The sequence below is a fragment of the Ambystoma mexicanum genome, chromosome 7p, assembly GCF_040938575.1.
Source record: "Ambystoma mexicanum isolate Mex_15411 chromosome 7p, UKY_AmexF1_1, whole genome shotgun sequence".
NCBI lineage: Eukaryota > Metazoa > Chordata > Amphibia > Caudata > Ambystomatidae > Ambystoma > Ambystoma mexicanum.
In genome coordinates, this window is record NC_090939.1 from 194,773,419 (window position 1) to 194,785,711 (window position 12,293).

A 12,293-nucleotide genomic window follows, 5' to 3' on the forward strand; every position below is an offset into this window, starting at 1 on the left:
GTGATCACCAGTGTAAACTGGATGATATTAGTCAAACGCAATAGCAATGTACTTAGGCTAGGCCGAGAAGCAAAATGGCCATTAATCGTACATTGTAAATAAGTACAATTCAAAGGTACTTATGGTTCTGTGACGGCGGCAAGGACAGGGAAAATACTGCAAACAAAATTAAAGTAATTACAGATCGGGGTAAACCTGCCAACCCCCTGTATTGGTCAGATCTTGACAGTATCTGCAACATTTGGCTTTGAATGGTCCTTTGAGGTTGTCCATCAGTCTGATAGATGAGATTCGTCTCTTGGATGTTGGCGGTTGGTCCTTGAGGTCTTTGTTGATGTCTTGGTATAATGTGTAGGGTATTTTAATAGGGTGACATCTAATTCTGGTGACTTGTCCACCCATCCCAAATCAGGCACACTCCATTTTTTTATTTACTGAATAAAGTCCTTTTTATGAACCTGGGAAACCAAATTTAACAATATTGATTCTCTACAATCTCCCTCCCCTTTCAGGACAAGCAACACACAAGGATGAACAGAAGGTGTATGAACTGATAAAATAGAAATACGTAAATCAATTTAAATATAAACAAATTATACGTCTACGAATTTCCAATGTCAATGGTGACTCTCATGAAGAATTATCAATACAGTAGTCACCTCAATGTTCAATGCTACATTCATAGGAATAGAGATTTTTGTAATATACACACAAATAGCCATCTGCACCTTTGATTTATCCTGACTGTGCATGCATGATGCATTGAAAAGTGTACGGAGCTCAGGATAGAGCTGTAATTGTATAGGTTACCAAATCAATTCAGAGCTCCCCAACCTATCCAAGTCGCTCTACCTCTTTCTCCACTCTACCCAATAGACATGTGAAAGTCAATTCAAAATACAGGCTACTTAACACTCCTGCAAGTACATTTCTTGTAAAAAAGTAAAATGTATGTTTGCTAGATTCCCTTCCTTGGTGTTTCAATTGCATTAATGTGTCAAAGTGTATGTCATTTTCAATGATGAACTTTACTTGAAGGTGGAAAAATAGGTAGCAGTTAATTGCCCTTTGCTCTTCCTCTTGAATGGTTCCACACCAGTAACAGAACTATGCTTGGTGATGTTACTAGAAATTGCTTCAATTACCTTATTTTTCTAGATATGTACTGTAAGGAAGGCAGGGTATCAACAGTAAGACAGCCACAAGTGACCACAGTTCAAGAGTATTTATTGAACTTCCATTGGGTTTGAAAAAATGCCTATCTAATTGTGAATCTAAAGATGGGAGCAAGCTACAACCATCAAATAATAATAACGCAGTCCTAGTATTGTCTTGTCAAAATAAAAGGGCCTTTACTAATAAACCTATAGCCAATCCTTACCTCTAAATACAAATAGTGTGGGAAACAATGTTATGTAAAAGAAAAAGTGTTCAAGAAATCATATGTCAGGATATTCAAGCCATAGCCTTCTCTTCTCCACGCTTTTAGCACAGCACAAGGAGGCACACTCAAGTTTAGCACAGTCTCTGCATTCTCTAGCACGAGGGTGCAATTCAAAACTTCAACATCATGGCCTTCTGTGCCAAAGTCGCTTTGCCATTCAAAGTCTCTTCTTTCAGAGGGCCTGATGCAACAACAAAGAATAAAGGTCCTTTCCTTTTGTATTTCATATATACACAATTTTCTTAGGTGTTTTACTATCCAACTCGGATCCACCATGGCCTGGCTCAGATCCACTTTAAACAATTTTCTTAGGATTTTCACGGATGCAATTTCTTGGGTGATTCACTGTTCAACACACACGCCACTCTTTCGGGCTCAGATCCACTTTAAAATGAAATCTTCAATCCGGACCAATAACACACACTTGCTTTAACCCAAAGCTTTCAATGATCTCCCTCTGCCGGGCTCTGACCAACTTTATCTACTTTGCCATAATCTGTCTTCATCAACATCAAAGACTTTCGACTGTGTGCAGGAATTTGCAAGACCCATTGCAGGACCACTTAGATTCACAATTCTTTTCCAGTCTTTCACCTTTGTTAACTCTCAGCTGGTGACCTTACAGAGACCTTTGCTTGTGCACACACGTGGTGCCGGACCGCTCTGTTAAAGGTATTGTATCTTGGTTTCAAAGTTCAATAACTCATCTGTTGTTCAACTTTCCCGCGTGTTGGTTATCACACGTGTTTCAAACAATGTTGATTTCAGTGCTCGCCATTCAATGTTGCCACTTGCAACCTTGGTTTCAACACAGACTGGTCCTATATCGGTCTCCCCTTCTCATCACCTGCATTCATTGCACTGATGCTGCTTTGTTGTTGGAGCCAAGGACAGTACCATGGCAGCTGGTGATTCTCCACACCTTATTGACGCAGGAGAGCCCCGGGTACCTCTGACACACATTACAGGATTCTATAGCTGGGTTTCCAGGTATTATGTTTTCTATTCTCTAGGTTTCATCAAAGTAACAGTTAATTGTCAAAAAGGTCAAGTGAACGTTCCTCCTTGCAATACCTTTCTGTTTTGCTGTCTTTCCCCTCTTGTTAAACTGCCATCTTGGAACTGCTGTTTCCTGAGTGCTTTGCCTCACTAAGAGTGTGCTCTCATGCTCTGCCTTTAATCCATGTGGGGAAGTGTAATGGAAGTCAGGTCTGTGTGATAGCCAGTAATTGGCTGACCTTGCCTGACCATTATATTAGGATACCTCAGGTATATGGCTCTGGTGTTAGTTCATTTTCTCTCATAGCAGGCTTTCCTTGAGAAAGGGGTCATGTTGTAAAAGGGAGGGCGGTTGAATTCCTAAATATCCAACCTGATAGGATGGGGTAGAGGTATTACAGGGAAGGGGATACTGTGTCTCATCATCTGGTGTCCCACCTCCACTCCCCAAAGACCCCTCACTCAGGTAATCCTCCCACACTGGTCCACCCCAAGGAACTGGATCCAAAAGCAATGGTCATGTCCTGGCCGCCTGGATGACCGATCCCTGGGACTAGTGGGTGAGGCACCTTCTGGTTTCTCACAGTACACAGTGAGTTATCCTTTTGACTAACAGAATGCTTCTTCTGTGCTTGATCATTGCACAGAGAAGGAGACTTGGGATCTCCCAGTATACACACCGTAGGACCTGTTCTATCAAATCTATATTTCCAGAAGCACACACACATCTGAAGTATTTATTAATTTCTTGTGATGTGTAGTCAATTTATATACACCACCCCCTCAGTACTATCACTAATAACAAGGGATGGCATTGAATCTATTACCCTTCACAGTATCGGTCCGCTAAGAATTATTTCGCCTTAATATTATACTTACTTAGGAATTTATTTTGGCTGTCTCACAGAAACTTGGGCACCATCTTAAGGACCAGTTCAATTCTCCCCCTCAAAAAACAGATGGGTATTAGTCAGCAAGATGGTGTCTGATTCCCTCCATAGTCTAGTCTTCCTTTTTTCTGTATTGTGCCTATCTGCTGTCTCTTCCACTGAAGAAGGACTTATATATATACATTACAGGTAGGACTCACTTAAAGTGCTCTGCTAATAATCTAAAATGGGTCCAAAGGAAAACATTGTCCTTTTTGTTGTTGTCAATTCTCCTTTTTCTCCTTCCCATCAATCAATCAGCCAGTGAGTGAATCAGGGAACATGTTCATGAAATCAATTGGTGTGAGCATTTATGGATCAGAACCTCTCCCTTTAGAGGTGTGTATCATTTATCTAATCTAATTGATCACTGTATGTGATTGGATAGAGTTCCAGAAGAGATATCACCCTAGCCCATCCCCTCCATACTCACTGGACATATTTATAAAGAGGGCAGTCTAAACCCAGTTTCCCTCCCATTTGATGTGATATAATATTGGAGATTTCTACATTGAAGAATTGTAATTTTCTGATACACCACCTTCCTCACATGTGATCATGTTACTAATCAGTTCAGCAGATGGCTCTCACTCAGGTGAATAAAATAATGCAATTTTCTAATCCGCACAAAATGGCATGTGTGAGTTACAGGCTTTGTTTTGTTCTCTCTGATAACCTTCACACAAAAATTCCCTTTCCAACTCACAATAACGGGCTATTTGACAGGAATGCAAGGAAATGTGATAAATTGTTGCACACCATTTCTGTGCAAAAACATCAACATTTGTATAATTTGCATAATTAACATAATGCAAAACAATATAATTTTATATTCAGCTGATAGTTTTTCAACCTGAAGATTTAAAAAAATAACTTTCTACTAAATTTTGCGCACAACTTAGAAACAGAAATATGATTCCATAAGTCAAATTCAAAAGGCAGGGGTTTAAAACTATATCAAAATGGCATCTCCAGTTCCTGGAAACAGAACATCTGGTATAAGTTCCTTTGAACTTTGGCATTTATGACTCTTGCAAGGGTTAGTTACCATGGTGTAAGTTCTCTGAAATTAGGCTGCCCTTGCATTTTGTTGTCACAGGTCTCTGCCGCCTTAGTGATGACAGCCACGTTCTATCACTTTAGTCAGTTTCATGTCTCAGAAGGTGTGAAGTGTTTCCTTCTGGAAAGGGCCGGCAATACAAAAGATCAGATTATTTGGAAGAATACATCTCCAGAGAGCTTATTTCTTGTTATATTTAAGGATTTGCAGCCTAAACTCATTGACAGATGGAATTTGTAAATGGGGAGCATTTGTTTTGCTTTCAAGGGGTGGTTCATGAGAGCAAACTTCAGGCAAAGTCGTAACATTATATGGTCAGCTTCAAATCCAGTGTTCACATATTTCTCATGGGAAAGCATCTCCAGTCGTGCAGTTGTTGGCAGGAGGGATTGTAATTGTACATTCTAAGCTTAAATCTGTTGTTTTATTCTCAAATGCAGACTTGTTTTCTTTCCCTGTTTGCTTTTACATTTTCAAAAAACAGGGCAGCATTGTAACATTTCTTTTCTAGGTGTCATAATGCTGATTCTTAATCCTGTAAGAGAATAAAATATTTTGGGTTGCAAGTCTTTCTCAGAAGAAGGGATGTTTGACATATTTGGGGAGGCCAGTAATTTTGCATTTTTTATAGATGTTGCTCGAATTTCCAAATCATGAATACTGGTTGCACAGCCGAGTTGCAAAATTGCGCTAATTTGACTTGGTTGTCGATGCTGGTACTATAATACTTTATCTGGATGTAGATGTTCTTAGCTGGCATTTGAGTGTTATTTCCGAGTTGGCTGGAAGTAGCAATTGCTACCCCTACGTTTCTAATTACAATAATTGATTATTAGCATCCGGGGCATGCAAGTCAACCAATATAGTTGCTCGAATTGCGTGCTGTATCCCAAGATCACAGCCTGCATTCTGAGCAGCCTGACAGCTGCGTCCCCACCACACCATCTTACACCCACCCTCCCCTCCCGTCACGTTTCCCTGACTCTCTGCCCCTTACCCCACACAATATTCTTTTGCTGGCAGCAATTGCCGCTGCCCCTCTAGCCTCTGTCCCGGCTTGCGAGTCTCAATGGAAATGGAAGAGGGGCTCATCTTCCCCTTCCATGGCGACCATTTTAGATAAGTATTTCGTTTGAATGAACGTGACTCTACGAGGCGTTCAGTTCATTCCAAAAATATTCATTGCTGTAAGCACCCCGGGTGTCCAGATCTAAGACCCAGGGTACTAATAGAAATAACACCCGATGCGGTGGGCCTGATCGGTTGTAACCCATCATTAAGGCCCTTGTGCTATACCTTGGGCCCTGGACCATTGCTACCCAATCTGGCATGCCGGATCAGGTGTTATTGCAGGGTCAATGGTCACTTAAAGTCTCTTTTGCTATCCTTATGATTCTGGTGAAATGACACCACTGTTAATCCAATTTTCAGTGTTCCTTACAGAATTGTACGGAACACTGAAAAAAGACTACAGGGAATGGCGGTGGAATTGGAGAAGACACAGCAGGTCATTTTTTCAATTTTAAATGAATAAAACACACCTGCATTTTCCCTCCTGGGTGTTAATAGTTCGTTGTCGGGTGGATATGTGGTGGGAAGGGGTAAGAGGCAAAGGCGATAGGTGCACAGCGCTTGAGTTGCTCGAAATGCAGGTCTATAAAGCTCTTCTTGAGCAGCCTGATTGCCCATAGCCTGGTGCTAATGTGGAATGAAAGTTCCAAACATGAATCTGGTCACAATGAGAGCCTCTTACGGGCGCTCATACAAACAATGCCATCTGCCAGTCTGGTGGCTGGCATCATTAAGAGATTCTGCATTAATGCTGTGTGTGTTCGGTTTTCAGGGACTATGAGCGTTACTTTTAGCTGATTGGCTATTCTGTTGATATGCATTATTCATACATTTTCCCTATGCTGCTTGTTATCAGATCTCACAACATTTGACTTTTGGAAAATATGTTGGCATAAGCAGAAATATTTGATCAATACTTGTCTTCTAGGTTTATAATAGGCACGTCGGGATGCAAGAGGTGGGCAAGGATGATTATTTAAAATGAAAACTAGTTGTGAAATTACTGGCCTCGATAATTGCAAGGCTGGTTACTAATCCCAACTTTGGCACTTGAAGATCAAGCATGTGATTCAGGCTAATTCTCTTTGTGTGACTTAGTTCAATAATGTCCTTGCATCTCTGCAAAGCACTTTATACTGCTTCCTGAAGCTAGATATGTGCTTTAGAAAGTACCAAAGATGAAAAAACATGTACATCCAGCGAATTAGCTATTGCAGGAGTTAAGTGTTGATCACAAACCCTCTTGAAAAATTATCAGAGTGTGTGTCTCCTTCACTAAAACTAATCATAATTTGTCTTCCTTTTCAGTTCCTGCAATGATAACCTCCTACCCCAATACCACCTTGGCCACTCAGGGCCAAAAGAAGGAGATGAGCTGCACTGCCCATGGGGAGAAGCCTATCATTGTCCGCTGGGAGAAAGAGGACCGCATGATAAACGTCCCCGAAATGTCCCGTTATCTGGTGTCCATCAAGGAGGTGGGAGAGGAGGTCATCTCCACGCTGCAGGTACATCGGAATGATGGACATGCTGTCTGGTCTTGAGAGACTATGTGGTTTAATTTGTTCTTCTAGGAGTCTCCACATGCATGAATGTAATCGACCTCTTCCCGAAGGATCAAGTTCTTCTGATCGAACATTGATGCTTGTTAGATATTTCAGCAGTTGGTGATATCAGGAAAAAATACTGTTAGCTTTTTGTTAAGCTCCGCATTGAGGCACCGATAAAATTGCTGATCCTATGAGCTGCAAAGTGTCCTGGATCGAGTGAATGAGAAATTAAATACATCAATGATTGACCAAATATCAGCCTTCTCCACTTTTTTTCAAACCTAAAACTGTCCTAAATATCCAGCCTACATTCTCAGAATATTCTCTTGACTCTCCTGAAGCCTCACCCTATATCCCCATATTATATTTTAAAATGTGTCCCTTCACAATATCCAAGGGGTTCCCTTGTGTGCATCCTTCTAGTCAATGCTGGTTACGGGTAATCTGGGAGACAATCCAAAATTGCGAACATAGAGAAGAGAAAACAGCCAAGTAAGGAACAACGATGGGGATAGGGTAGAGGACATCTGTGGTCTCAAGACAAACAGGGTCTCAGGAAATAGGGACGCTTAGGAGGCAGGTTGTCATTGCTTAATAGAAAATCCAATTCCCAATATCCAGGCAGGAATAGATGATGGCAGCACAAGGAAAAAATGGGTTGAAAAACTTTAATGGGAGGAACGATTAGTAAAAATTCAGGAAGTTAGAAGAAAAAAGACACAGGTGAGAACAATTGGAATTGTTAGTATCATTATCTTTATAATAATAATAATAATAGTTATTATTATGTTAACGTTGTTGTTATTATAATTTTTATAGTTATCATTATTATTACAGGGTATCTAGTGAGCGCAGACCTAGCTTCAGAAAACAACAAAGCACTTTACAATTCATAGGGAAAAGCACAAAGCGAGGGAAGCAGAGACATAAGGGAGCAGGGAGACAGAGGGCTGGAAATTTGGCAGCGAGGGACCTACAAGCAACCACAGTAGGAAGCAAAGGGCAGGGGATAGCCAAGTCTCATGTTCGGTGGCGAGTAAAGGGGGTGTGGACTTAGGTGAACTTAGGTGTTAGGGAGGAGCCAATCCATTTGAGGAGGGTCTTGAGAATGGCAAAGTCTTTTGTTGATGAGTAGGAGGTTCCAGAGTCTGGGGCAGTAGACGGAGAAGGCATTTCTACAATTTCTTTGCTTTCTGAACCATTGGATTTCAAGTCTGCACATGTCCTTACTTCTTGCAGATCATCGGCCTCCGGAGAAGCTGAGCTTCTAAGTGAGCTTCATTGGAGACTTGAGGGTTATGGTCATAGTAGAGGATGCAGCAGGATTGATGCATAGGTGCTTGCAGCCGGAGCCAGTGCAGTTCGATGAGGGTTAAGGTCATTTGGTTGAATTTGCGCCCTTTGATGAGTCATGATGGAGCCTATAGGGCACATCACAGAAGTGCCAGGAATGCATTGCCACCATCCAGGTGGGAGAGGACCAAGGCCTGGACAGCAGATCAGAAGTTGTTTGCTTAATTGTCTGCAAAATGGTAAATTTGGTATCAAGCCATTTGTGTCTTCTTTGCTGTGTGCTTCTTGAAGAAGAAGTTTCTGTCGGTGTGAATCACAAGGGACTTAGTGAAGGCAGTCAGCTGTTGTCACAGCCTTGGTATGGTATCCCAGTTGCCACAGATACTACTCTCCCAGTTATGGAAAAGTATCCTTCTGTCTTCGAACACAAAAGTCTCTAACGTGATATGCCAAAGACTTCCCCCCCAAGAGCTCAGCCTACAATGAATCTATTCCACCTGTCAGGCTGAGGGCTTGAGTGAAAAGGCAGGAGCAGACTCAGCAGAGCTAAAGGAGGGAAGAACAGAGCAGACGTTCAGAATGCAGCCAGGTATTGCCGAATTAACAGCAAACAACACCCCCCAAGTACCCACTCTTACCTGTTCCGTAGCAAAAATGTACCAGTAACCTACTAGTAATGGACAAAGAGGGGAATTCTTATATCAACGGTGAAGGAGGAGTGCGTCAGTGCCTCAGGACCTCAGTGCTGCAAAGCGTCCCAAGAAGAAATCCACCGTGTTCCAAAGTAGACTCAGCAAAGCGTCCCAAAGAATATCCCAAAGTGATCCAAATCGATTTCAGAAAAGCGTTCCAATATGTCCAAAGCAATCCAATTGTAGATTCAGCAAAGCGTCCAAAAAATACCCAGAAATAACTTAAAAGAATTCAGCAAAGCGTCCACATTAAACAGTGTCAAAAAATGATTGTTGAAGTAAACAAAATTAAGGGCAAAGGAAATAAGCGTTACTTCATGCTAGTTCCTTTATTATCGTGCTCGAGTGAAAAAAGCGTCACAGCCAGAGGACTTTAACAAGTGGAGGTCGAGATGCAAGCCGAGTTCAAGGATTCCGGGGAAATCAGTCGAAGAGGGGCGGGCGTCGGAAACAGGAAGGAAAGGGCAGGGGCGAAGGCTTGGATTCAGCACAGGATTCAAGATCAAACAGGAGTCAGGAAACAACGCTCGAAACTAACACAGTTTAGGAGCGCTGGGCACTCGAACAGACAGTATTAAATACGGTCTTCAGAAGACACGGCAACGTGGTGCGTGCGTGTCACGTGACTAACATAGTAGGAAGATGGGAATTGTAGTTTAGTGGGTTCTGTGTGTTGAAGAGCGCTCATATAAACGCCATGGCAATTTCCAACAAGAACGGGATGTGACAGTACCCCTCCACAAAGGGCGATTTCTCCAGTGCCCGCACAAGTGATGCAACCAGAAAGCACGCAACAAACGGGGTGCATTCAGATTAGAGGCTGGTTCCCAGGACCTGTCCTCTGGGCCATACCCCACCCAGTCAATCAAATAGAACCGAACCCCACAGCAGAGGTGGGTGTCTAGAATGGCACGCACCTCGTATTCATCCTCGCCACGGACGGTAAGTGGGGCCGGGATGGGAGGCAATCGGGTGCCAGGTACAAAAGGCCGAAGCAAGGAGACATGAAAGACCGGGTGCACTCTCCAATGTACTGGTATGTCCAGACGAACAGCAACGGGGTTGAGACACCGCAGGATCGTGTAAGGACCCACAAAACATGGTAAAAGTTTCCGTTTACCCCGAATGGCCAGGTGCTTTGTTGAGAGCCATACGCGGTCCCCACAGGAATAAGGAGGAGCCGGAGCACGCCGCTTGTCCGCCTGTATCTTGGTGCGATGTTGTGCAGCTTGTAGATGTGCCGATACGGATTTACGGATGGCAATCAATGAATCCCTAACTGCATTGACTGCAGGAACTTGCCGTAGGGAAGGCAAAACAGGTGGAAGGGTCCTTGGATGCAACCCATATAACGCATAGAACAGAGAACAGCCAACCGATGAGTGCAGGGAGTTGTTATAGGCAAATTCCGCGGCACCTAAGACCGACAGCCAATTTGATTGATGTTGTAGACACAGACATCGAAGAAACTGTTCCATGGTGCCATTGGTACGTTCGGTCTGGCCATCCGTTTGGGGGTGGTAGGCCGAGGACAAGCGGGCATCAACACCCAATGAGGAAGTGAGAACGCGCCAAAAGCGCGAGGTAAACTGAGACCCCCGGTCGGAAATCAGAATCGTAGGTAGACCAAAAAAGCATACCACATGGTCAAAGAATAAGTTTGCTAATGTGGGAGCAGTTGGTATTCCCGAACATGGTATGAACCGAGCCATCTTGCTAAAGACATCCACTACCACAAGAATTGTGGACATACCCCCGATACAGGGGAGTTCTACCACAAAATCCAGGGTCACCGTGTGCCATGGGTGCGGTGGTAAAGGCATACACATTAGAAGACCAACGGGTTTACCAGGTTGTCTTTTGCATTGTGTACATACGGCACACCTACGGACGTATTGTTCGGTATCTTTCTTCATTCCAGGCCACCAGCACCAACGGTGCAAAAGATCGTAGGTTTTTGCCTGGCCAGGATGGGCTGCTAACGGGAGGTCATGGGACCATTCAAGAGCCTTCCGTCTGGTTTGGTTGTCAGGTAGGTATAGTAGACCTTTAACGTAGGGAAGTCCGGAGATCAGTTCAGCGTCCATTTCCTTCAGGACAGAAACATGATCCCTGGCCCATCTTCATAAACTGACTACAATTGACGGAGAGACCGAACAAACACATATAACAGCCCCTGATGGTAATACCGGGGTGGATTGTTTGACAGTTTCTGTGTCAATACCAATGCGGGATAAGGCATCTGCCTTTCCATGTAATGGACCAGGGCGATACGTCACCGTGAAATCAAACATGGTAAAAAACAAATGCCAACGTATCTGTCTGGCGTTGGTGCATTTCACGTGCGACAAGGCCTGAAGGTTTCGATGATCTGTATACACAGTTATCGGGTGTCTTGCACCTAAGAGATGATGCCTCCACTCCTTGAACGCCACCTTGATTGCAAGGAGTTCTCTTTCCATAATCGTATAATTACGCTCAGCTGGGGTAAGGTTTCGAGAGTGGAAAGCCACTGGATGTAGGCGTTGAGTAGCGAGGCAAACCTGCGAAAGGATGGCCCCTACTGCAATAGCAGGGGCATCTGCTTCCACAATGAATGGGAGAGCTGGATTGGGGTGCTGTAATACAGGAGCGGTGGTAAAAGCGTCCTTCTGGTTCTGGAATGCTGTTTGCGCTTCTTCATCCCACAAAAAAGGAACATTAGGACTAGTCAACCGAGTTAATTGGGCTACTATTTCAGAAAATGAGGCGATGAAACGCCTATAAAAATTGGCAAAACCGAAGAAGGATTGAAGAGCTTTTACTGAGCTCGGAACGGGCCAATCCAAAACTGCCCGAACCTTGGAGGTACACATGAGTACTCCTTTTTGGGAAATCTGAAACCCCAAAAACTCTACAGATGATGCATGGAACACACACTTCTCCAGTTTTGCAAAGAGAGAGTATACCTTAGACGAAGTAGAACAGAGCACACATGCTGTATATGTTGGGGCAAAGTGTCTGAATATATTAGAATGTCATCCAAATAGATAACAACATAGCAATCCAGCATATCCCTGAAGATGTCATTTACAAAATGCTGAAATGTCGCCGGGGCATTACCAAGCCCAAAGGGCATCACACAATATTCATAAAGCCCATATTTTGTCTTTAAGGCAGTCTTCCACTCATCTCCCTTTCGCATCCTCACCAAATTGTATGCCCCCCGCAAGTCCAACTTGGTGAAGATAGTGGAGGAGGTCATTTTATCGAGGA

The 12,293-nt window shown here is 43.3% G+C and overlaps 1 protein-coding gene across 3 annotated transcripts in view; it reads left to right on the top strand.

Annotated features, from left to right (window-relative positions):
• DSCAM (DS cell adhesion molecule) overlaps positions 1–12,293 on the top strand; it is a 1,793,910-nt gene that overhangs the window by 1,108,674 nt on the left and 672,943 nt on the right. For all 3 annotated transcript variants that reach the window (XM_069636048.1, XM_069636050.1, XM_069636049.1), the window contains exon 12: positions 6,812–7,011. In XM_069636048.1, the coding sequence (XP_069492149.1) occupies positions 6,812–7,011 (200 nt within the window). The remainder of the gene's footprint in view (positions 1–6,811; positions 7,012–12,293) is intronic.